Here is a 27,372-nt window from a genome sequence, read left to right on the forward strand (position 1 = left end):
AATCCTGCTCTAGCCAGTTGTTAAAGGGCACACATAGATTCAGAGTTCTTCATTGCTCTATGCACTTAATACTTTTAAAATAAAATATAAAGTTCACCGAGATTAATGGATGCAGTTTAGGAAAGAAACTGCAGAGAATTATTAAAGCAATATTTGTTGCTGTTGTTTTTCTAGGTGTCAGAAGAAACACTGTACTCGCACGATGAAGCGGATGGGGCTCCTCAAGGAATGGACCAATATCGCGTCAGGAGACTTTCCTGCCGTAATCTCCAGCTTCCCCCTTTGGCGTTCAGGCAGCTGGAGCAGGCAGATTGGGACAGAAAGGGTGATCCAGAGACGGTGCCGAGACCCACCAGCCTTCCGCTGAGAACTCTCCCACTAATTGCTATCACAGCTGCAGAGTCTGTCAGGTAAACATTGATTTGGAACCCTGCTTCTGCTTCTGTTCAGCTGCTGAGAGACTGCGTTCTGGCAGTCGATGTCCTGGGTCCCTGTGATTAAAATGTTTGGCTCTTAATCACGGAGCGAATTAAGGCAGCTATAATGGAGAGCGTATTGAAGACAGGTTAATAAGATGGCAATTCTATACCCATTGTTTTCATAGCAGTGGCAGAAAACATAAGGCAAATGTGTGATGTGAATAGCACAGCTGATACCAAGCAGTCCCTCTGCTAATACAGGGACTGTCCAATCTTATTGGCTGAAGAAGAAGAAGAAGAAAGTGTATTTCAGCCTTCTCTCTGTGAGGAAGGCACTGGGGGCTCCTGTACTTTACTGCATAGTGATTTGGAAGCAATGGAAGGGTTGAAAAGAAACACATGACTCCATCTTTGAATTGGCAGGTATTCTGGATTTTGATGCTGTGGCTGAATCTCATTCAGTATTTCCCAAACTTGAATCTCCAGCTGTTGTTGGACTACAACTCCCATCATTCCTAGCTAGCAGGACCAGTGGTCAGGGATGATGGGAGTTGTAGCCCAACAACAGCTGGAGACCCAAGTTTGAGAAACGCTGATATAATTGGTTGCAAGACTAAGAGACATCATGTTGCTTCCGTGATCCCTGATAGGCTGTGATCACCTCAGAGAAAAGAAGCCTGGGAAGGACTATTATAACCACAGATGTGGAGGGTAGATAGACATCCCACATGCACATACCCACCCACCAGTGTTGCTGTAAGCATTCAAGCACCACAAAACTTAGGGCATAACTTAGAACTAAATACACAGCAAGGCCAGGTAGCTGCTGATGTGGCTACTTCTAGCTAGAAGCTATGCATCTATGGTGGCCTGTTTTCCCCAACACCCATTTATGGACCTGGATATGAGCTGCTGTGGTTGCAGCTATTTTGATAAGTCACAAAAGTGTTGGTGGTTGCAAAAATGTGAGCTCTGGGCTTCCAGATAGCTCACGTGCTTTCTAAGCTCAGCATCTTGCATCTGTGCTAGAGGTGGGAGGAAGTGCTTTCAGCACAGCACCGGGAACCTATCCATCATACTGGAAGATTCCTGGAACCATGACATGGATGAGATAGTTGGAATGTGAAAACATTCACCCAAGAAGCTTGATTTCATGCATTACATATGAGGCAGCTGCGTTCTGAAACCGATCAATATAGAGTCGAAAGAGCCAGTGTGGTGTAGTGGTTAAGAGCGGTAGTCACGTAATCTGGGAAACCGGGTTCGCGTCTCCGCTCCTCCACATGCAGCTGCTGGGTGACCTTGGGCCAGTCACACTTCTGTGAAGTCTCTCAGCCCCACTCACCTCACAGAGTGTTTGTTGTGGGGGAGGAAGGGAAAGGAGAATGTTAGCCGCTTTGAGACTCCTGAAGGGGAGTGAAAGGCGGGATATCAAATCCAAACTCTTCTTCTTCTTCTTCTTCTTCTAAGAAAATGTCATAGATCGACGACAGAAAATATCATGAGCCTCTGACGAGACTCATGCTTGCATCGCATCTGGAAGAGGAGATGTGAAAGTTTGCCTAAAATGTTTCCCAAAGTAATGAAAAAGGGGGTGTTATTGTTAGTAGATATGCTTGCTGGTGCTCACTGCTGTTTTGTAGGCTTATGTACTGGAATGGTATAGCTGGTGCATGAGAGGTTTCTCACAGCAGGCAGATCTCTGCAAGACATAAAAAAGAACAACACCATTGTCCTGCCTAACAAGCTTTGTTCAGACATCATGCTCATTTAATTTGCTTTTGATTTACTAGGAAATAAATTTATAAATGAGATCAAGGGGGGAAAGAAAAGAAGAAAGTAATAATGCTGCATTGCACAAACAAACAACCCAACAGAAGCAATTACTGTTGTGCCTGTTTCTTTTCAAAAGCTATAACCTTTATTTCTTTACTGTGGGAAATTAAATGTTAGATGCATGAATCATCTTTGCACTTGCCACACACACACACACACACACACACACACAGTATATACAATATGTACAAGAAGGTATCCTCAGTAGTCCCAATATGCATCTGTAATCTGAAATTCTGTGTGTGGACCACCATCTCAGGAGTCTTGAAAAATCCATGTATTATATGGAAACTTGAAGGCTTTCATAAGGCTACAAAGATCTTTGTGTCTTTGATGTTGTGAAAGAAAACTTAATGTGAGCATGGGTGAAAAGTTTGCTTAGAAACCTGAAACGCAAGGGGACTGAGCAATTCCAAGACTAGTGCTATCAAGATGATTCACACACCAGTGTTTTTGCTCACACGATAACTGCAACTATAATGCAATAATTTGGTTGAATGAAATAGCTATCAGATCAGCTGTCACTTAGGGAGTTTTCTAGCGACACTGCATTTTCTAATGATGGAGTTTTCTAATGACCGAGAACCCTGCCAAAAAGAAAAATATGTAACATATAGTCTCTCTAGACCGAAGTATCAAATGTGGTACCCTCCAGATATTGCTGGACTCCAACTCCCATCCTCTTGGATCATTGGCCATGCTAGCTGGGACTGATGGGAGTTGACGTCCCACAACATACGGAGATCCTCAGATTCCCCAGCCCTGCTCTAGATGATTAGTGATAGTATGAAATGACTTTTTATAAAACAGGAGACACTTTCAATGAATAGATTCTAATAATTACATATTTTGCCTTTTCGTGTGGTCATCACATAGCAATTCCACTGTCTGTAGTTCCCATCATGTGTTGGGTGCCTTCGTAATGTTATGATCAGTCCACTATTCCAAGCGGTGTGACATTAAAGGTGTGTGCTACTTGCCTGGGTTTGGTTCCTTTTGGAAGAAAGTCGCTGTCAGCTTGTTGCCTTTGTGGTTGTTTTTAAATATAAAGTACTGGTTGAGCATAGGTGAAAGCAGTTAGATTATGCATTCCCACATAGCTAAAGGCTACTGTTTCTGTATAAGACCTCCAGGGAGGCAGCCTGCACATCAAGACACTTAAGACTCAGCTTTCTGTGTCTGTCTTTACTCATTCTGCCTCAAACCACAGTATTACCCTCTAGTCCTCTTCACAGATACCAGGCCTCCTCCCTCTGGTTAAGGAAGTGGTATGGAAGAGGGAGGGCAGGCTGTCATTAAGGTATTTGTGGAAACTTGAGGGAAGTATTCTAACACTGGCTCCCATCAAAGAATGTGCCAGGTGAAACCTGACTGGCAGGTTTCAGGTCTATTATCCCTCTCTGTCTAGGAGCTGAAGGTGGAATAAACTGCTGAACAATCCTCTGAGGTAGGTTAGGCAGAGAGAGATTGTGACTGATCCATGGTCACATGGTCAACTAAGAAGGGATTTGAACCTGGAGCTTCCGGGTCCTAATTCAGCCCTCTAACCACAAATCCCATGTTCGCATAGATCATAGTACCTAGGCCTAGACACACTGGATCTAAATGGTTTAGGACTTAACAAGTCAAAAGCCTTCACTTCTTCCAGGAAACCAACTGGAAATCAATGCAGCTTCTTAAGCAGTGGTATCATGTACTGCACATGCCCTGGTCAAAGGCACCACGTTTTATTATATTTCTACTGGATGGAATTCCCAGGCAGCCTTCGAGGGCAGCCCTACCCACAGCACAGAAATCTGGAAGCTGCCTTGCAATGTCTGACAACAACAAAATTGCAGTAAAACGCACACACAATCCCACTTCTTGGCCCCCAGCATCCTGGAGGGATTTTGTTGTTGTTGAAAAAAATATAATTAATAAATAAAATCCACTCTTCTTTAGTCCATTCTCTTATCCACAGACAGGTGTTTATCTTTAAAATTTGTTGTTATCTGACCCGACCACCCCTTCAAAATGCTATTTTCAAATTCAGGAATACAACTGAGCTGGGGTGCCACCAGGCTGCTTTCAAAGCCTTTTCCTTGGTGTTGCAATAAGGGCTGTTTTCACAGTGATCTCTGCTCAAGCACAGTGTGATTGATTTAATCTGATGTGAAATGTCTCGATAATGAGATGTCAGCTGAAACAACAGGAGAACTTAAAAGTGTGTTTGGAAACAACTGAGATGTGGAGGAAAGCTCTTGCATAACTCTTGGATGTTTGGGTGTATTATATACTCAAGTGGTTTTTTTTTATCTGGGTGCCTATCAATAAGCAAATGGTTTAAAATGATACTTTTAAAGTTGTTTATTTTATTTCTGGCCAGTTGTGCTTGGTTTTCTAATGTTGCATTTTGGCATCTTTGTTTTGAGGATAACCAAGGCATGAGGAATTTCTGAACAAGGTACCATAACTGGAATGTGAAATAGCTCCCCTTCCTAAATTGCTAAGCATACTATATTGCTCACTTACCTAAAAAATAAACATATTGTTAGTTTATTCAAGAAAGCTTTAAATTCCATGGGGCAGGTGCAAAGTATCTCTGAACCTGAACCTGACTGTACCAGCCAGGAAAAGTCTTCCCCTTGAGTCATGGCCGTGTTATCCCTCTCTAATAAGAGCCAGCACTGCAAGTTGATAAACTGGGCAATTCTACCCAAGCAGAATCTCTTCAATCATTTTGGATTGCCAGTTCCTTGGAATGCAGCCATTTGCTGGCAGGAAAAGGATGGGGGAAGATTTCAGATTGGTTTGGGACTTAGTTGCTAGAGGATGCTGGAAGTGTTCAAGTTTCTGGAAGCTGATCTAGTTGAGTATTGGAGAGCTCCATGCATCTTCATGTTCTCCACTTACATGATTTCCTTCCCTATAAGCAGATGGTAGCAAAGGCAAAAATCTCTTGTTCCCCCTCCTGCAAAGCTAAGTGACTCTACATAGGCTGCCCCATATTGTCTACTACCTGGAGAAAGAAAGTAAGAAGGCAATGCTTTGCTTAGTTGCAAGTGGGCACATTGTGATGCATGATCGTGGTACAGGAATAGGCCAATTGCTCTGTTTTTCACAGCTAGGTTTTTGAAGAGAAGTGAAATTTTGGTTGCCTGTTTCCTGGTTTCTTGCTGGATAAAGCAGCAAAGGTACACAGCACCAAAGGCTGTGTGTGCAGACAAGACAATCAGAACCATGGATTTTGTGGGGAATCAAATGAGATGCCCTTGGGGGAATATTTGATTATCTGGTCATTATTTGCCCTAACTTATATGAACCAGAAGAGAGTGGATGTGTTCAAAAGTATAGTTTGCAAAAGAAATAAGTGAATGATATTATTGTTGTATTTTTTGTAAGGCAATGTTGATGTGCATGACACCCATCAAGGTCCTTGTCCCAAGGAGTTTACTGTCTGGAATTGGGCACAGGAGAAGCAGCAGAGGAAGGGGAGGGGAGGGGTCAGCTGAGGTTTCATGTGCTTATCCTGAGCTGCAACAGGGCATGGGAATGAGAGGGCTGAATGCCTCAAGGAGTGATTTGAAGGAAGGAAGATAGAGATAGGTCTTGACTGGGTTGTATATTGTCTGTATCAGCAGGTAGACCTGCAATTAGCACTAAAGCAAATGTAGGAAATGAAAATAATAGAAATAGGCAAGCAAATGACACATTTAGCAAGGTGTGTGTGTGTGTGTGTGTGTTTATATATATCTATATATCTATATATATATCTGATATTTTACAGCTGCAAAGCTTCCCCCTGCCATCGTAGTATGCTTCTTCTAACTGTAATTTCCTGTTGCTAATTCTAACTTTCTGTGTCATTCAGGCATTACTCATCTGGCACACATAATCTGTGTAGCAAATTGTCAGTTTGAAGTACTGCTTTCATTTATACATAAATAAATGAAAAGAAAGGTGTTGTGTGGTGAGTGTGGTGTGTATAATATGGAAACAGACGGAAACACCATCAGCTCACATTAACATACACCCTATCCCATTGAGTCAGGATAGATAAATTGTTTTTATTCTTAATAAATGAATAAAATAACAGACAAGGGTCACCACAAAGGTTTATGGTTTTTCAGTTTTTCTGACATAACAATTCAGATTTTGGAGTTGAATCCATAGTTGGGGCAGGGAGATGGAGAAGGATAAATATGGGGCTGGGAATGACTTCATGAACTGTCCTAAAAGACCTTACCCATCCTGGAGGAGATAGGATGGATCACGGCTGAGCTACATGCCCAATCTTTTAAACACACACACACACACACACACACACATTTCTAAACTGCCCTTAATCCCAAAGGGATCCTAGGGCAAAACAAAAGAAAAACAGTAACCCAACATATGTATTTAAAGCTAAAACCATAAAACTCTAGATCTTCCAATTAAATAGTCTTGCTGATCAAAACAATTATCAGCCCACCCCTCCTCTGTCAGAACAGAATTGCTGTTATCTGGCAAACATGTGGTAGCAAGTGGGACAGTCAAATGTCTAATGGAAGGGAGTGCCTCATTGTGACAGCAGAGAAGGCCCTGTCCCAGGCCAGCTCATACTGGACCACAGGTGTAAGCATCACCCTGAGTAGGGCCTCCCCCAGAGATCTTGTTAGCAGGTTGGTCTGCAGATCTCATACTGCCGTAAGGGCATAAGAAGAAGCTGCTGGATCAGGCCAGTGGCCCATCTAATCCAGCATCCTGTTCTCACAGTGGCCAATCTGATGGGGGAGGGGGAAGAACCTCAGTTTGCTATGCATTTTTATTTATTTTAATTGATTTGAGGGGGGCAGCTGCGCCTCCCTATGCCTATGTCTGGGGCTCTCCTACACTGCCACCAATAGTGCCAAAAAAAGAAAATAAGAAGGAAGTAAACAAATAGGTTCTATTTTGGCACTGCAAATTGCACGTGCTGGGACACCTGATGCAAAATGGTACCTGGAGTGGAGCCTGCAAAATTCATTCTCTTTGATTTCTGTACGAGTGTACACATTTTTTAATTAAAATATATATAATACCATTCCCCCATCTTTTCTGTTTGGATCTGCTGTTTCTGAACTGGGTTTACCTTCTTCGTTCTACTGATGGGAGTCATCTCACAAAGTTTCAGTTATACCTATCAAGCTGAGTTTACTTCCCTGTACTAGGAGTTCATGCTCACCTTACTTATTTTCCATTCTCTGTGCATTAGTGTACAGACATCAAAAGGCTTGGATTTTCTGCTCCAACATCTCTCCTGCTGTTTTGTTGTGTGGTTTGCTAGGCATCTCCATATCTCCCCCCCATTATCTCCCCAGAACCACTCAGGTGTCTATAGTAATTGCTGACTTTTGCATGAATCTTTGGGCTTTTGTCCGATTCCCTGTAGGATTTCTTTTAGAGCCCTTGTGATCAGGTTCAGCATGCCAAAATGTATGCTTCCCATAGCAGTGCAGACATTGCACTGAGCTCAAGGTTCCATGCAACTGGGCAGGAGGAGTCCTTGCTGACCCACAGCTCTAAGCTGGGAGGGAGAATCAGGGCTCATGCTTCTTTTTCTGAGTCTCAGAGATGCTCAGAAAGTAGAGGAAAAATTGTGATCTCACTGCTTTCAGCCTCTCTTCAAGAAAGGATGGGGAAAGACCCCATTCTCTTGCCTAGTTGCTGAACTCACCAGGTTAAACGATGTGTTTGCCAACTGCAAGATAGCAGTAGTATTTGATGGTCTTTGCAGAACACATTTCCCCCAGTCTGCATGAGATGTAGCCCATCTCTTGTCCTTCATTAAGGTTGTTTCACTGGGCAATATTCTTATATTTTACTGCAGAACTTCAAAATAAAGAGAGTTATGGATTTAGGCTTCTTGTTATAAAGTTGCTACTACTTTCTTACATGGTATACACTCTTCTGTTTCTTCCGGAAAGCTTGAGCATATCTCTCAGTGATAGATATGCAGAAATTCAGAAGGCATGTTTGGGCCATAACTGAAATGCGCTGAAAATGAATTCAGGGAGAGGAAGCTGCTCTCTCCTGGTTCATGACTTTGCAGCTCAGCAGGGTAGCCTCTGCACTGAAAATAAGTGGGAACCAAGATGAATATAGTGTTGAAAGTTAAAGATCAGAAAGGCTTGCCATTTGATTTATTTTCAGGCACCGAGGACGTTTCTTGGGACTTGAAGTCTCATCTGTCTCCAACAGCTTCATGCTGATTTGGGTCCTCCCCCCCTTTGGCAGTGATTGTACACACAATGACTCACCAAACAGTAAGAAGGAAAGAACAGAGCAATATGTTGATTACCTGGAATGTCTGGGTGTTATTTCCTCTTCATAACAACATTGCCTGCGGAAACACATGAGCTGATTCCCACATTGTTGCTGTCCCCTAAGCTAAAATACCAACAAGCGATTGCCTTCATTTTGTAGGCGAGGGAAATTTTAGTCACTTGCCCAAGGATACATAGCAAAATAATGAGGAACAAATGTGAGAAGTAACATTCAGAGTGCCTTGTTCCTTTTCTACGTCTTTGAATGTAGTCAGCGTGGAAGGCTGGCTATGGAAAACGCCTCTTGATATAGTCTAGTTTTTTCCTCCCTCTGGAAGTGAAGAAAATGCCCCAATATAATGTTTAGCTGTGATTAAAATTGAATAATCATTTCAATGTATGTATCTATTTACCTATGAATTTTCATATGCTGTTTTCCAGCTTCACAAATTCATATAAAGAATTCAAAGTCATCTCGTAAAACCATTACAGTAACAAGTTTTCATATTATTTTGGTTGTGTTAAAACACCTGGAATGGCAACTTGTAGCATTTGATAAAGATCTGGGTTTAAGACACTCAACACTTTGGCCATTGATACTTGATATGTATATATATATCGTATATATTATGACTCAACCTATTCTTGTGATTGTAGTTTGTTTTATTTTTAATGTTCTTATTTTAATTGCTGTGATCTTAGGATGATAGGAACATAATAATTAAGAATAAACCTTACACAAATCCAGAGTGGAGTCTCTAAGATGGTTGGATGGCGCCTTGTACGCCTTCTTTCAGTAACTCCTGCAACCAAACGTATTGTTGTGATTTCCTTGGACCACATCAGCAAGGCCAAGAGGGGCAGCCAGGACCTCCATACGCCCTGCACAGGTTTGCACCCCAGGGAAGTCACTTTGGTGCTGCTAACACAGCTGTTTGACTTCACCCCCAGAGACATACTCCATTGTGTCTTGAGACAGATGGATGCCAACCACCACAATTATAAATAGTAGTAGGAGTAGGAGTAGTTACAAGAGGGTAGATTTTATATAAACTCCATCAGAATAGTCTGATAATGGAACCTATTTCCTAGAGAGGCAGTGAGCTTTCTGTTGCTGAATATCTCCAGGAAGGTATTTGCCATCCATCAGTTGGGGAGGAACTAGCACTGCATTTCCTGAATTGAGCAGTGGGTTGAATTAGATGACCTCCAAGCTCCCTTCCAGCCCTCTTATCTACTGCACATCACAAGGGTTTATCTGGGAAGGAGGCGTGGTTCTTTCATTTTGTGCAGGTGCATGGGAAGAGAGAAACTTGTAAATGGCTTTCTCACTTCTCAGAAGCACAGTGGAAAGCTAAAGGATTATCGCTTCCACCTTCTCTCTGATGTGCTGCCTCTGTTTTGCTGAACAGCTTCCCTGTTGTTGAGATAGACAGGTGAATATTATTTAGTTGTTCCTGGAACAACTGAATACATTTTTGTTTCAAAAAGATTTTTGAGCTAGGGGATTGGGAGTTAGATCTCTACATTGCTTATTCATATTGTCTAAAAACCTATCTTTACTTGTGTTTTGTATTGTTTTAAAATCTGTTTTTGTTATTTTGATTGTTTAATTTTAAGTCACCTTGGCACTTTTGTAAATGGTTCAATAATAATAGGATGATGGTGATGATGCAATGGATGGGGGTTGAATGACAATCTCAATACTTTCTTTTTGTCCAAACTGTCAATTTTGCTTGCTCTAAGTTTCCCATTTATCCACTGTTAAGTTCAGTTTTCTACATTTCCACATCAGTTTGCGATTTTTAAAAAGTCCTCATGATAGTTCAGAAGCATTTTTCTTTGAATTTATCCTAACATGCACAGCTTTGTATGCAATTTTGTTGGAGCGTACACATTTTTGCAAAGTATTTCTCCTCACATAGTGTTATTTTCACTAATATATTCATTTTGAATACCTCACACATTTGATAACTGCATTGCAAAATACAGAGAATTGTGAATGTCAAAGAATTACTGCTTTTCAGTTTGCATATTGTTTCAGAAAATATGAAATAGATATGTTCGCCGATAAATGTGAACTGATTTGAACTTCTTCCACATCCCTCTATCACATACAATTTCAAGAAATGGGGAAGGGGCACAATTTACTCCACTCTCAAGCTCCCTGTGCCAAGTTTCTAAATAAATACTTTTACTGGGCACTTGCTTCGCCTTATGCTGCTGAAGGAGAGAGCAGCAGCTGATTTTTCCACCTCAGGCAGCAAAAAAGGCTTGAGTCAGCTCTGCTGCTTATTTGATTTGATTATGCTTTTAAAACATTTCCATTCCTCCTTTCAGGAAAGCAACTTCCAAGGCGGCAATAATTAAAACAATTAAGTAAAAAACAAAAAAGCAGTAGTGAGAGAACACAAGGCATAAAACAGTCAGCAGCAAACCCATCAATAAATCAGCATGGGTAGCATTGAAAATTTCATCAGCTACAAGCGGTTGCAGCAGGCGCCTATTGGACAGTACTTGTGATGTCACTGGAAACAAGCATCACACATACACCAATCCCTATTCACCAATTCATTTTCTGTCTCCTTTTAAAGCTCTGCTCATCTCCACAGCACAGAAAACTGGGTGATAATGGGCTGTTTTTTACATTTATACAAACACGAGTTTTGAAGAGGTCTCATTAAATAATTTACTTCTGTCTCACAGTTTGGAAGGTTTTTTTATTTTTTAACCTGGAACTTGCTATCCTATGAGGTATTAGGATTATTAAGAGAGTGGGCACCATCAGTGGGTCATGGATTTATTGACAAACTCAACATGGTAGTCTTTACATTTTGCATTCATGGCTGGTGCTCTCTATCTGTTCTACATTGGGTTATTACTCTGGCTTGAATATATTTTGAGTTTTACTGTGAAAGCATGCTGTCTTCAAAGCATTCTTCCTGAGAATTCTCTCTTGAAATCTTACTGCTAATTCCTGTAAGCATACATTATTTTACTGGCTGGTAATACCATGGTAGTTGCTGATGTCTAGATAAGAAGGCTGCTTACAGATGAAGGATTTATTGAGATGTCAGGAGTGTTGATTTGGCATAGCAGACACCTGCAAGCTGCTTGAAGATTGTGCTGGGTGATGATTGAAAAGAAATGAGCGTGGGAGGCACAGTCCAAAACAGGGTCTGCAGCACAACATTTGCATATATAGGTTTGTACATCTGAATCAGGAGAAGCTCTGAATCAGTTTCTGAATGCATTGGTGGACTGGATGAAGGCCAATAAGCTGTACTTGAATCCTTGGAAGACAGGGACTCATTGGGTGGGTAGTGACCCTGTATGGGACGTAGGCAAGTTACTTGTTCTGGATATTCTAAATTTGTTGTTGTTGTTGTTTAGTCGTTTAGTCGTGTCCGACTCTTCGTGACCCCACGGACCAGAGCACGCCAGGCACTTCTGTCTTCCACTGCCTCCCGCAGTTTAGTCAAACTCATGCTGGTAGCTTCGAGAACACTGTCCAACCATCTCGTCCTCTGTCGTCCCCTTCTCATTGTGCCCTCCATCTTTACCAGCATCAGGGTCTTTTCCAGGGAGTCTTCTCTTCTCATGAGGTGGCCAAAGTATTGGAGCCTCAGCTTCAGGATCTGTCCATCCAGAGAGCACTCAGGGCTGATTTCCTTAAGAATGGAGAGGTTTGATCTTCTTGCAGTCCATGGGACTCTCAAGAGTCTCTTCCAGCACCATAATTCAAAAGCATCAATTCTTCGGCAATCAGCCTTCTTTATGGTCCAGCTCTCACTTCCGTACATCACTACTGGGAAAACCATAGCTTTAACTATACGGATTAGTGGTTCCAAATTAGCTAAGTACTGCGGATTCCCTGTGTTTCAAAAGCCAAGCCATGGACTCCCTACTTTTGAAAATCATGATATAGCTATGGTAGTTTTAGTTATGTGAATGGTGCCACAGACCCGCTAGGTTGGTTACGCAGACCCTTGATGTCCGCAGACCACCAGTTAGGAACCACTGTACTAGATGTTCTGGATGAGGTTGCCTGAATTGGCGAAGCTCATTTGACTGCAGCAAGAAACAGCATTTAGCACCATCAGTCCTGTATTGTGGAATGTTCTGCCAAATTCAGCAGGTGTTCCAACTTTTAAATGCCTGATGAACACTTTTCAGGGGCTGCACTCCCTTTAAAGGAGCAAGTGTGTAGTTTGGGGATACTCCTGGATACATGTTAGTCCAGGGGTCAGCAAACTTTTTCAGGAGGGGGCTGGTCCACTGTCCCTCAGACCTTGTGGGGGCTGGATTATACTTTGGAAAAAATAATAATGAACAAATTCCTATGCCCCACAAATAACCCAGAGATGCATTTTAAATAAAAGGACACATTCTACTTATGTAAAAACATGCTGATTCCCAGACCACCCGTGGACCGGATTTAGAAGGCAATTGGGCCGGATTCGGCCCCCGGGCCTTAGTTTGCCTACCCATGTCTTAGTCACTGGAGGCTCAAGTGTCCTCTGTAGCCAGGAGTGCCTTTTATCCTGCTCACCAGGTCAACCATTCCTGGACAGGGATAGTCTGATTGCCATAGTCCCTGTGCTGGTAACCTCAAGGATGGCTTACTGCGGTAAGCTTTATGTGAGGCTGCCCTTGGGCTTCGTTCAATGGCTCTATCTGGTGGCCAGGTTGCTGATAGCTTTTGACACTTGAGATGTCTGTTTTTAGGACCCACCTTATTTTTATGGTTATAAGTTGTTTCTAATGGTTTTAATGCAGTAACCCGCCCTGGGAAGTGAAGGGCGGGAAATAAGTTAATAAATGACAACACATGACACTGTTGCTACAACAGCTGCATTGGGAGTCATCTACTACCCGACCAGGTTCAACATCCTTGTACTAATTTACAACGTCCTTAACGTCCTAGGTCCAAGGTACCTTAGGGACCACATGACCCCTTATATCCTTGCTTGATCACTGAGGTCATTTGCAGGAGTGTTAATGGAAAGGATTGCCTGTAGACTGAATGTAGTTCTTGCCTTTCTGCAGTTACACTTACTGTGAACCTCATTATATGATGCAGCACTGTACCAAGGGTGTGGGACAGTGCCTTGCAGATGTGTACTTGCTGTATTTAATTATAGAAGATGGAACCATAAGCAGCTGTCAGAGGTGACCCAGGAGTCGGGAATGGAGCCAGGAATCAGAATCAAGGGACCAAGGAGCTTAGGCCACCATTGGAAGCCCCTGCCCCCAAAATATTTATTTCTTCCAAGAGCTTCCTAATTTTATTTTGGGATTGTTGCAAACTCTCTCAGATTAGTCATACTTCAAAATGGAAGGTAATATCAACTGAGAGGGCATTCCTTCCACTCCTCATTTGCATTCCAATCTTCCATACGGTTGCAGTTTCCAAATATAAACAGAAAGCCCACAAGGGATACTATTCTATGAAACTGCAGCAGAAAAAAGAATGGGGAATGAGGGGAGGAAGAGGAGAGACCACAGCCACTGCAGTGGGCTTCGTAGGGAAATCAACTGATATTACTTTCAAAGTTCAGACGCAATAATTCAAAGACACTCTTAAGTTTTGCTTGAACCAATTAATATTCTGCCAGCCTTCAAGTAGAAAAATGTTCTTTCTTAGCAGAATGCAGCTGTTTGCCAGGCTGAAAGTGTGCATAATAAATGTCAGCACTTAACTATACCTGTCCATCGCTTTTCTCTTCTAGATGAATGTCTCTTGGGTCCACCAGTTGGGCAGAGATGGGGAATCTGTGGCCCATCCCATTTTTGTTGGATTCCAGCTCCAAGGCTGCCCCAGCCGGCATGACAAGGGGCAGGGATGGTGGGAGCTGTGATCCAGAAACACCTGGAGTTTCACATTGCTGGTGTTCCAACTTTCATAAAAATCTCTTTATGCAGAACCCCATTTCCAACCTTAAAAAAAAATTTAAAAAATGGTTAGAACTTCATCTCCTAGCCTTGTTCCAGAGGAAGGCTTTGCTCAGGCCAAGAGTGCCTGTGAGCAATTGCAGATACCTTTCTGTCCTCTGCAATCTGTCAGAAGGATCTTACTAATGAGCTGTGAATAGGTTAACTCTTCATAGGTGCTTAAGTTAGAAGCTGTGGAGGCCCAAACCAAATGCATTTCAGCACATGTTTTTCAAGCACACATGTCTGGTTCAGTTAATTCATATATCTCATCTGCAACTTTATTCCACCCCCCAACTCAGTGCAGGTTTACCTTTTTCCAAGATGAGACACTGCTTATTTTTGTGTTGATGACCCCACCCTAGCTCCACACCACCAATTCAGTGATATATTTGTTTTTTGTCCTTCGCCGTCCACATGCCATCACCCTCTGAGATGGGCAGGGGATCTTTCTATACTAGCCTTTTACTTGGAGATGCCAAGAACTGAACCCAGGTCCTTCTGCATACACCATTGAACTTAACACCCCTGGAAAAGCTCAGGACAGGCCCAAATAGCTTCTTGCCTGTGGCCAATTTAGGAACAAGAACCCCCCAAAAAATATCCACAGTGGGGACTAATCTCAGATTGCCAATTCAAGTGGGCAGGTGGGTGGTGCTATAACTTTGTGCCACTTGGAAGAGGGATCACCACCTTAAATTGGCAGCTAGCTGAGCCTGCTCCTTGTGCTCCATCCCTCAAAGGGATTGAATAAAAATTACCCCTTATTCCTCCACATAAGGAAGGTTGGGGAGCACTGTCCCAAATCATATTGACTGTTCAGTTTAGGTTGGTCAATCTCAACACTCAACTGTCAATTCTCGTTCTTCCACGCATACACCACCTTAGCAATACCTTCATGGTTTCTCATTGGCCCCAGACTTCCCATCATGATCTTTGCAGAGCTTGCCAATGCTGCATTGAGATTCCACATGGTTTCCAAAGCAGAATGCCACACTAATAGATCCCAATGGAAAAATGCCCCACTTAACACTAATGCATTGTTTTTGTTGCCTTGTTTAGTATAGCCATATGAAAATTGCCATTCCTCTTCTTCACCAGAAAGTGCACATCAATAGGTTTCCTGAGTAGTCCTGTCTGGTGAAACTTTGTTGGAGAGGCTTTAGTGTTAGGAGGAACTTAATGGGAAGTAGCACTTTTAGAAAGTTATGTCATTTGCCCTTCAAGTTATGCTCCTTAAACATAAGTGGGTGTGCACAGTTTGCAGTCGCTTAGTGGCACACAGTCTCTGCACATCATTAGAAGCACTATTTCCCTGCCCCCTTAATTCCTTAACATGTTCCCAGTTTCATCCTTGATACTCAGGCAGAAGCCAGTGATAATATGCCTTCTGATCTTTTACTTGAGGCACTCCAGTGAAGTGAAAAGTTCTTGAAGGTCCCGTTTCTTGTTTCATGGTCTGGCAGGGGCAGTGATGTGCTGTGGGGAAACCTGGATGGTAGTATTTTAAAATTTTTATTTTACCCTCAAGGCTTCAAAATATAGACGGAGAGCATCGCCCTCTACCTGACTTGGTTTCATGATGATGCCTCATTATTATAGGGAGCCATCATGAAGTCAAGTCAGAGTGATGGCAATTCTTTTGGTCTAGAGTGATGGCAATTCTTTCTGTTTGTATGCAAATGGCTTCTCTTTGTGGACAGTAAACTTGGGGATAACATTTTACTGAATGTCTCAAAGAGAATGATACATTCTACAGCAGTTTATCAGAGGCGGGACTCACCCGAAGTAGCAGAATAACATCTTTATTTCACCCCTTAAGGTTTTTCCTTTTAATTTGCTGCTGCAGCTGTCGTGGAAGCCTTACTCCACAGTGCCCCAGGCCTAGCATTGTGCTGGATCACATGGCATGGGTTGGGAAATGGCAGCAGCCATAAACTACGATGGAGTATATTCAGAGAAAATTCTGCAAGGTGACCTTTTTTTCCTAGGGAGAAAGTGAGAAAAAGTAAAATCTGAAATTTGTTCAGAAAACTGTCTTCCAAGAAATAAGAACTGAGTCTTATTGCTGCATTCACTCTGGAGTCTTGAATAATAACAATAATAATAATACCTACTAGTTCTCAGGAAAACCTTTGTTCCTGCTAGTAAGATCCTATCTGCATTTGTTTGCAGGATTAAGTCTACGTCTTCAACTTTTGCCAGCCTCCACTGATGCTAGTATAAAAGGCCAGCATTTCCATTTAATTAAAGTATGCATGAATATAATGGTTGAAACACTGTGATCTCTCCAATGAAAGTTAGACTTTTACCTGCATCTGATGCTAACAATTAAGAGCAAATGGATTCCCGCTACTGTTCTGCAGAGGGCAACTTCCAATAAATCTTGTAGATGACCTTGCTGCACCATTTTCTTAGTGCGCAACAAACCATCTTAGCTTAGGCCCTATAAATATTAAATAGTACTTATTTAAAGGTAGCACACATGGCAAATGCAGGTATAGCTATCCAGTTTCCTGATAGTAGCCACTCAGGGCTGATAATTACTGGGATCAAAGCAGGCAGAGAGGGGAAGCCTTAACCCTTTCTTCCACTGATGTGCTCCTGATGAAAATGCTCTACCTAAGTGGCTATTTACCTTGGGATGAAAGTTCCCATTTAAATCTATAATTTCATAAGTTTAAACTGCTGTAAACTGTGCCACAATACACTGCTAGGCAATATACAAAGGGTACTTCCAGATGGATGTTTATTGTGGGGTAGGTACTCCTCATCCATGCAATTACTTTGAAGCATCCACACAACATCATTGACATCAAAATGTCAGCCCGTTTTTATTTCCCCCACTTAATCTTGATTTACCCTTTCTGCAGAAAGCCTGATGTTAAAAATATTTTGCCAGTGAGCTGTTTGTGACACCAGAATGACACATTTGCAATAGCAAACCCATCTGGAATACCCAACAACTGATGGATGATACATGATTCATTTGCACATTAATTCAAGAGGTGTGGATCAAGACATTTTGTGTAGATAGAACTCCTCAGATTTATATGTCTCAAAACATGGCCTTGTATCTGCTAGCTGTTCCCTCTTGAGTTCAGAAGCCACTTTAGTGGAGCTATCCAGCCTTGTCTTGCTTATGATCCCATTATTTGAAGGTAATTGCTTCAGTTAGGCTATAATGCATATAAGCTGAAAAAGAAGTAGTGGATCACCCATCCCCTAATTGGTGCCCTCTGGATGTTTGAGCTGCAGCTCCCAATATCCCTGACCATTGGTCATGTTGGGTGGTCATGTTTGTAGTCAGGGCTTTCCCTGTGGGTGCCATTGCCATTATAAGAGAACAAGGGAGGCATTCATGGTGAGTTCTGGCACTTCTTTTTCTAGAAAAATAGCACTGGTTGTAGTTCAACAGCAGCTGCAGAGCTCCAGGTTGGGGAAAGCTGACGGGAAAAGATCAAAGAGTATCTCAAAGAGTTAGACATGCTTATTCTCACTGATTTCAGTGTCCACAAGCTCACCTACTTCTGCCCTATTTTACAGCCTATTTATTTAAGAGAATTTAGATTTCACTTCTTTTCTGTCAGCTTCTCTCCTTGGAGTTTGTTTGCATCAGTGTGCCTGATATTAAAAATGAATAAATACAGGGAAATGATGCCTGCCTGTAAAACAAAGCAAATTTTCATTACAGCTTTTTCTTTTCTTTTCTGAGCCAAACTAAATTTGGCTCTATCCACTTTGTTGAATAGGAAGCAAATCCTCCATCTCTCCTAACACGTTCAATCTCTGGTTCTCTTCCAGAAAACAATCCTTGCTATGTGGGAATGTTTCCTGTCGGTAGGCTTCGTTACATGGCAGGTGGAAGATCAGCTCCTATTCATTTGAATTATTAATCAGACCTAGGCAAGAAGTGTCACATTTTCTCGGAGGAGGTATATGAACTGCAATGGAATAGGAAAGGAATAGACACAGCTTGGCTCCAAAGGCAGCAGATGTCCCTTTTATGCCAGATTCAAGTACCAATTGCTTCAGAGCTCTTCGCTTTGGCCAGCCTCCCTGTGAACGCTGATCCACAGTGCCAATGTTTTCAGCAATAGGTGAGAGATCATGCCTTCAATCTGGTCGCATCGAAGGCTGGGCCAAAAACCCATCTCCCCAAGTATCCTGAAAATATTCCCCTCCTGGGAAATCTGAGTCAATTTTTCTTCTGTTTTTTTGGGAACAAACAAAATAAACAAAACAAACAAAAACAAAATTCTGTTGAAATTTCCAGAAGTCATTTCTACTTACCTTGCATGTTTAGCCCTTAGTTTGTGGCCTGACATTCCTGACACCTGAATGACAATCCTTTATTAAGACTACAGGTCGATGGTATGAAAAGCCACTGAGAGGTCAAGGGTAATTAACAGGGGTGGAATATAGAAGCCTTTCTGAAAATGCTTTTTTTTAAAGCGTTTTTTAAAATACTGTATTTTTTGCTCTATAAGACTCACTTTTTTCCTCCTAAAAAGTAAGGGGAAATGTGTGTGCATCTTACGGAGCGAATGCAGGCTGCGCAGCTATCCCAGAAGCCAGAACAGCAAGAGGAATCACTGCTTTTGCTGCGCAGCGATCCCTCTTGCTGTTCTGGCTTCTGGGATTCAGAATATTTTTTTTTCTTGTTTCCCGCCTCCAAAAACTAGGTGCATCTTATGGTCTGGTGCATCTTATAGAGCGAAAAATACGGTGCATTGAATTTTCCATAAGGCTCACCATTGCCATCTATATATATAGTATATACATTGTATATTGTACTTAAAACACACTTAAAACGTTTTATTTGCAGCTGTATAGCTGAGTCCAGGGTCACCTTTCCTCTGTCTTTCTTCCAACAGAGGCCATGATACAAGGCGGCCAAAGCAGTTTCTGTGCCAAAACTGGGGCTAAACCCCAATTGAAATGTATATAGAAACAAAGTTTCCTCCTAGAGTACCTGGATCTGGGTAACAGTAATATAGATTGCACTTTAGTTAAAACACTTATAATAATATATTACTATAGAAGAAGGCAGAGAGCAGACACACTGAAACTTGCTTAGGATCTGGCAATAAGCCACAGTATATTGATCTTGAAATTTGTCATTTGAAGCTCTTTAAGAATGGTGTGTGACCACACTCAGTGTGGTATAGAAAGGAGAGCATCTCTTGTTAGTGAGACTCCTTGGCAGACATATCTTTCATGTACCCTTTGGCATGTGAGATGCATATTTTTAGGACCCAGCCTGTTCTTATGATTTTAATATGTTTCAAACTGTTTTTAGTGTTGTATTTTAAATTGTTGTGACCCACCCTGGGATCTTAGGGTGAAGGATTGGTAAATGATGCAGTTGCTGTACATGTTCTAAGAGTAATGTGAATTGGGATCTTTTGGCAGAAGTGGTAGACTCTCGTGGCAGATTTATTCAGTGATTTACACTCACACAGGTCTTAAAAATGGGGTGGTGTTTATTGAGCACACACAGAGTCAAAATACACACACACACACACACACACACACACACACACACACACGTCCTTTGGCTTGGAAGAATTGGCTAAATAATCCTAACCATGACTATACTAACATACACACAACACACATGCAAGAATCAAACATGCACACAAGGCATAAGGGTCTGAAATAATGATGGAAATAACTTCAGGGTTCAATGCAAGGCAGTGTGGAGGTTTGGTGGGAAAGGTGTGTTCAGCACTGCTTGAAAAGGCAGACTAGGTACTATTATGTACTGCCGAAATGAACTTAGTGGAGTTAGGGCAGGACCGAAATACTTCTCGAAAATGTAGTGATGGCACAGATAGGAAGAGGGAGCAGGCTTGAAGGCTATAATTTGTAGGGTGAGGACCTACAAAAGACAAGATAGAGAGAGAAAGTTACCTTTCCCAGCCCTGGTGGGCAATAAAACTGGCATGCATTGGAACTCCTGGGTCAAACAGAACAGCAAGGAAAGCGAGACAGAAGTAGCCCTGCCTTATTAAACTTTCTAAAGCACCATTTCAGCAAGCAAGATTCCAGGGAGACAGCAGACTGGAGGCAGTGAAAGAAAACAGGGTATGACCCCAGGTTCCATTATGAAGCTGAGGAATTTCAGGCAGTAGGTGGAACTGAGCAAAGAGAACAATTTGATTGTGAAGCTTGGAGTTTATGTATCCTCCTAAACAAATGCTTCAAAGCAAGCTCCTAAACTGATTGGATGTAGGAAGGCTTGATCCCTGGGCAGTCATGCCTTTTCTATACCTGCTATAGGCCGGCACTTAGTTTCTTTTCTGGAGACCAGTTGTGTTGGTCACTCCTTAGTTGGCATGATTAAATTTAGACTCTTGTGCGATGGGCCCGTTTCCAGAGGGCTACCTGAGTGTACTGTTAACATGGTCAGATTGCATTCCCCAAGGACAAAACTTGTGACATCACCTCTGATGAGTTGGCCAATTTCCACCAGGCAAGCCGCCAGCACCTCCTTGCTTTTATTGCAAAGTAAACCATACTGAAGCCATTTGAAACCCTATAGTCAGTTCTGGAGTGGAGTAACTCCCAGGTGCTTATAGTTAGCAGCCTGCCAACACTCTTCCCCTCCAGTCTCTCCTCACACACACAGAGCACCCATAGAAGCTAGTTTCTGGTGGTGCATTCACATGGTGCTTTGGTATATGTGTGAATATGGGGACCACATGGGCTAAGATGGTCATGTGAGGTTTTCCCCCATCCCTGCTGAGTTTTTCATCAGAATGCATGTTGTTGTTCTTGTTGTTGTTTATTAAATTCATGTGTTACCAAATTATGCTAGCGTGTGCTCAAGCAAAGGATTCTGCAAGAGAGGATGTCTACAGATTTGTATCTCTTTCATGTAACTCACAACTACTCGTGTGTCCCGTATTCTGCATCAACATCTACATTTACCATAGCGTTGCTTTTGTTGGAGTGAAGCAAATCTCAATCTGTTCATTTTTTGGCAGAAGGCGGGGAGACATCCTGTGTATCAAACCACTCTTCAATAGCAATAATACAACTGATCATTAGTTTGCCTGTCATACCTAGTCTTAAGCTACGGTATATTAGGTTATACATTATATAGAAAGCTGCATCAGCTTGACCATGATCCAGAGAGCTACTTTAGACGGCCCAATTGCTTTTGCACATCCAGTGGACATTTGGCTCTTCCCTCTTAGGAAAGCAGACTCCCACATTATAACAGAAATTGCTTCTAAAAGTACGCTTAGATTTCAAAAAGTGCTTTGACATACTTAGTTGGAAGGCCTGCTGTTCAGGAAACACAAGTCCAAATCCCTACTGGGTGTGTAGAGATAATTGTGTGGTTCTTCGGGGCTCTAATCATTGCCAAAAATAACATCATAATCAGTTTATAACAGCTCAGACTTTGCTTTGATCATTCAGTTTCTGAATGATTTCCATAATCATTCATTTATTTTTGCTCTTTTCTATTAAATAATCAATCTGCAAAAGAGCACTGGTCCTCTGCTGCAACCTCCTGAGCATAGTCATCTTGTCATCAGTTTTACTTTTTAAAACCTTTCTTGACCACCTTTCCAAGAAGCCCAAGGGGACTTCCACAATGATTAAAATTAGAGCTGATCTGAAATTCCTCAGAAGAGATTTTTTTCCTGAGAATATTTTTGAGAATTTTTCTTTTTCTCACCATTTCTGAAGAGAACCATTGTGCCATATATTCTCCAAATGTTCTCCACCATATCACTGAAACTGCTGTGATTTCCTTCAGAACAGTGGCTTCGGACCAGGCTTCAGAACAGTGGCCAGGCATAGGAATTTCATTTTGGCCCATCCTCCCATAAACTTTCCTCCTACTGATTCTCATCCTCAAAGAGCCAGACCCGTATATTGGGAATGCTAATGGGTTTCATGCCAGGGCATACTGCTCAGAAGAAGTGAGAAGTCAGAGAAGGCCTTGGGATGCAACAGATTACCAGGAAAGGAGAGGGCTGAGAGAATGTGAAACCTCCCAGTCCCTCCTGGGACTTTGCTTAGAGAACAGCTCCCTAGTAGGCTTCTGCTCAGCTTTGCTCCAGATCCAAGTTACTCCCACTTAAGCCCCAGCTTTAGCTCTACGTCTGATTTGTCCTACTCCAAAGAATGGAGAACTGATGGTGGATGTACATGTTGCTTTGAATAGTTAAAGCAACAGTAGGGCTTCAATTTTTTTTTATGCATATTGGCCTGTAATATAAGAGCTATACAGTAGTCTGAATCCAGGTCCTTCACCCTTGATTTTTTTAAAAAAAAAATATCCAAGCAATGATATTTAAAATAAAAAATGAAAAATGGATGTTTTAAAAACCAAGCAGTGCAATTAAAGTAATGTGCAGTTAGGCTCTAATAAAGTTCTGGGCAATCTTGGCTCTACAGCCACTGCTGCTGCTGCCAGTCTTGAGAATAAGAGGTACCCTCTTCTTGATTCTCCTAGGTGGGGTTAGAGATGGAGAATTCCAATGAAAAGAGAAGTGGGGGTGAAAATTGTCAATGTCACTTATTTGTCCTGGGTCCAGAACAGAAATGAATCTAGTGATTATCTACTGGCTTTTGTTGTTGCTTTCAGTATTCTCCTCCTCCTCCCTTCTTCTATCCAGTGAGTGAGTTTCAGTATCCAAACAATATGTGATTGATTACATTTCCTCCCACTCCATCCTATTTGCAGTGCATTTCTTTTGCATTGAAATTAATGGGGTGGAATAACATAATAGCAGAATTGATCTGCTAATAATAAAGTAATAAATAATTGATTTGATAAAAACAATTTAATTTAGAACTTGCAGTGGATCATATTCTCAATTTTTAAACTGATCAATTCTGGATCCACTCCTCAATCTAGATCAGTACTTCATGCATCTAAAAGACTTCTGCAATGCTTGCAAACATGCACATTGAACTAACAGGTCCTGGCCTTCCATCCATGGCAGCAAATTACCCGTCATATAATGTGAGATTGTTGGGGTGGAAAAACGAAGCCAAGTGTGATAACAGAGGACAGCATTAAGTGCCTGGTGAGTTCTAAAAGGGAAAAATAGGAAATGTCACAAACCCATTGCCTTTTATGATTGCTAAACTGTCACATGTTCTGGTAAACTGCTTCAGGCTGGATTCCTGAAATGTACTCTATGTAGGGCTCGTCTTGACGTTGGTCTGGAAACAGCAACTGGTGCAAAATGTGGTGGCTCAACTTTTCACTGGAGTAGGGTATCACCAACACAATTCCCTGTGGTTGAAAGAATTGCACTGATTGCCAGTTAGGTATTGATCTAAGTTCAAGGTGCTAGTTTTGGTGTATGAAGCCCTATATAGCTTAGGACCAGGATACCTGAAAAATATTCTCAGCCTTTTAAGTTGAGATCTTTTCCACTCTGCAATTGGAATAATTGTAAAGATGATTTAGAGATGTTTTTGATGAGTTTTTAAAATTGATGTATCACTTGTTTGCCAATTCAAATAGTAGTAGTAGTAGTAGTAGTAGTAGTTAACCTTAGGTTTTATTTCACATAAACACACTAACTTAATTTGGCTGTATTTAATTTTAATCTTTTAAGAGAACTGTTATTTTGCCTGGTAGCTGAATAGCAATGGTTGCTGCTTAATAAGGCTAATAATTCTATATAATGAGGACACCTACAGATGGCTCAGTGGTGCCTGGGTCATTAGTGTGCTTTCTCCATATGGCTAGGGTGTTCGCAAGGTCTGAGACAGGGTGAGGGACCCAGAAGTGGAACAATGCCTTCCTACTGTGAGCTTCCGGCTGTTATTTTTGCTCTTATTGTGGAAGCTACGCAATACTGGAAGTGTCTCTTAACAGCAGCAGGAGAAAGGGGATTGAAATACATTTCTGTCCCTGAATGGAGAATGCTGGTTCCTCTTCCTGTCGACTGCCTTTTCATCATGGGGAGGGGGCCTGTACAGTGTCCTCCCCACTAAACTGTAGATCTAGGAGTCCTACAAATTAACAAGAACAAAAGGCTCTCTACTGAGGCATCCCAATTAAGAGGTTTCTACTGTAGCCCCCATCTAGTTGAAACAACCAGTCCTTTCAACGCTTTGATGAAAAAGGTATGTCAAACATCATTTAATTAAGAGGAAGGCCCCATTAGCACATTTTTCATTACTGTGAGACATTGCTCCCTTTCAATCAATATGATACAGGGACAAGCAGAAGAAAGGAATCCCAGGGTGAGAGTCTTTGTCGGAGCAGGAATTACAAGTGGAATTAGCTGATATCCAGGGATAGCCGTGAGTCTGAAGAAGGAATGAGAATCTTCAGTGTGCAATGAAGTCCAGGACTGGAGTCCTAATTCAGAGAAGGCTTAGGGGTACTTGGAAGCTGCCGAAACCTGTGCAACTTTAGAAATGGGTTAGTGCTTAGTATATTTTAAGTAGCAGAAATAATAAATTGGTTTTGTTGGTAGCCACATGGGAAAGCCTCTAGGCAACATGCAATAAAGCATAAAAGCATAAAAACATTCAACATGACATATAAAATGTACTGCCTATGTATTTATGATGTGTATATAAAATGTTATACAAATTTAATAAATAACATACATTTGTGGGAGAGGGTTAATGATTTGTTTTCACTCTTGTTTTATTATGCAGTATATGTTCTCATTTTATATTTTTATGTTGTGACCTGCCCTGGGATCTTCGGATTAATGGTGGTATATAAATTCAAGAAATGGGCTTAGCAGGGTGGTTCCCTCCCATCTGGTTTTAATATGGGCTTGAACACAAACGTGTTCCCCCCTCCCCTGCATTGTACACTGGTCTGCAACTTGCTGTCTTCATATTTTCCTACACATAAAAAGAGCCCTGCTGGATCAAACCAAAGTGTCTTGTAGTCCAGCATTCTGTTTCCAGAGTGGCCAATCTGGTAAGTCTCTGGGAGACCCACAAACTGGACATGAACACAATATCACTCATAGTTCTTAGTGACTTGCATTCACGCACACTGCCTCTGAAACTGGAGCTAATATAGCCATCAAGACTAGTAGCTACAGCCTTATCCTCTTTGAGTATGCCTAATCTCCCTTTAGAGCTGTTCCAAGGGCATTTTTGGAAACCTCTTTGCATAGCAAATGTGGCTTATCTTCCAGAATTTGTGCAGTGACTTTTGCTTCTTCCACTGTGGATCTACTATCTCCATGCACCTGTCAGATTCCCCTAGTAGCATCCATGCGTTGTTTAAGGGGTCTTCAGGCAGTATTCATTGGCTGTGGTGTGAGTGACATGCAAAAGGGAACCCAAAACAATGGCCCATTACTTCTATCTTCTTCAGTTACATTTGTAATAAAAGCATCCTTTTTTAAAATTGCTACTAAAATCCATAAGACTTTTGTAAAAGATTGTTACATGGTTATGCACAATGAGGACAGCCAGAGCTGCCTCAGTCATTTGGGGGTGGTGAGTGGGGTGCGGCTGCCACCTCTGGCAACAGAAGCCTCCAATGTGTCACCCCCGTGAGTACACCGCCGCCTCCACTGGAGAAGTGGCACTGGCAACAGTGCCAACGTTTAGCGAGATGATGCTGATTTCTTGCAAGGTTATCGGTGAAATGACACAAGATATTGTGACATGTGTGAGATCCCCGTTAAGGGAGCTCATCCCAAAGGAGGTAGGGGATAAATGAAATTTTTTAAAAAGTGTGAGATCCCACATGATATCGGGGAGATCTCATTGGAAATGGGCACAATCTCGCCCAAAATTGCTGCAATGGTGGTAGGGTGAGTGGTGCAGGCGGCAGTGGCAGGGTAGCATGGCACTTCCCATTTTGCTTCAAGCAGTGAAATGGAGACAGCTGATGGGGCAGTGATGGAATTCACCCACCACAAGCAACCTGCATGGATGAAACACTCCTCTCAAGGGCTGTCATAGAAGATGGAGCACACTTATTCTCCTTTCCTCCGAAAGACAGGACTAGAAGCTGCTTGTGGAATTTGCAGGGAAGCAGGTTTCAGCTCGGGACGCGGGTGGTGCTGTGGGTAAAAGCCTCAGCACCTAGGGCTTGCTGATCGAAAGGTCGGCGGTTCGAATCCCCGCAGCAGGATGCGCTCCCGTTGCTCGGTCCCAGCGCCTGCCAACCTAGCAGTTCGAAAGCACCCCCGGGTGCAAGTAGATAAATAGGGACCGCTTACTGGCGGGAAGGTAAATGGCATTTCCGTGTGCTGTGCTGGCTCGCCAGATGCAGCTTTGTCACGCTGGCCACGTGACCCGGAAGTGTCTCCGGACAGCGCTGGCCCCCGGCCTCTTAAGTGAGATGGGCGCACAACCCTAGAGTCTGTCAAGACTGGCCCGTACAGGCAGGGGTACCTTTACCTTTTTTAGGTTTCAGCTCAGCATTGGGAGAAACATCCTAACTGTAAGAGCTATTTGAAATCCAGCCTCCCACCCAGTCCAATGTTTTGACAAATGATGCCTAGACATTCATTGTAGGTGGTGGTGGGGATCCATTTTGACCCCCCCCCCCCCCAAAAAAAATGCAGGTCTCAAAATATTTGGAAGAAATTTGCAGTCCTTATTTTCACTCTAATTTCTTAATAAGCGAACACATTTTGAGTATAATATACTCTTTGTCAGAGACAATAGCCATTTCTTATCTCCTGAATGAAGAGTTTCTTTTTGAGGGGAGAGCATAGGGGAGGGAAGAGGTCCTCTTTCAGGAAACAAGGCATGACTATTGTTTCTGACAAAGGGTATATCACACTCAGAGCTCATTAGGAGTATTTAGAAACTGGAGTGCAGATGAAGCACCATCTATATCTGGGGAGCTTGTCTGAGATTGATATTGCTGCCCTCCTTTCCCCTCCATGGTGTATGACCGCTTTTTAGGGTCAGTAGGAAGGTAAACAGTGTTTCCATGCGCTGCT

General features: G+C 42.2%; 1 protein-coding gene across 3 annotated transcripts in view; it reads left to right on the top strand.

The window, feature by feature from the left end:
- The window catches only part of PDE4D (phosphodiesterase 4D), a 624,753-nt gene that overhangs the window by 153,560 nt on the left and 443,821 nt on the right, over positions 1–27,372 (top strand). For all 3 annotated transcript variants that reach the window (XM_083465254.1, XM_083465252.1, XM_083465253.1), the window contains exon 3: positions 175–410. In XM_083465254.1, coding sequence (XP_083321380.1) covers positions 175–410 — 236 coding nt within the window. The remainder of the gene's footprint in view (positions 1–174; positions 411–27,372) is intronic.

The sequence above is a fragment of the Podarcis liolepis genome, assembly GCF_965112155.1.
Source record: "Podarcis liolepis genome assembly, chromosome: 11".
NCBI lineage: Eukaryota > Metazoa > Chordata > Lepidosauria > Squamata > Lacertidae > Podarcis > Podarcis liolepis.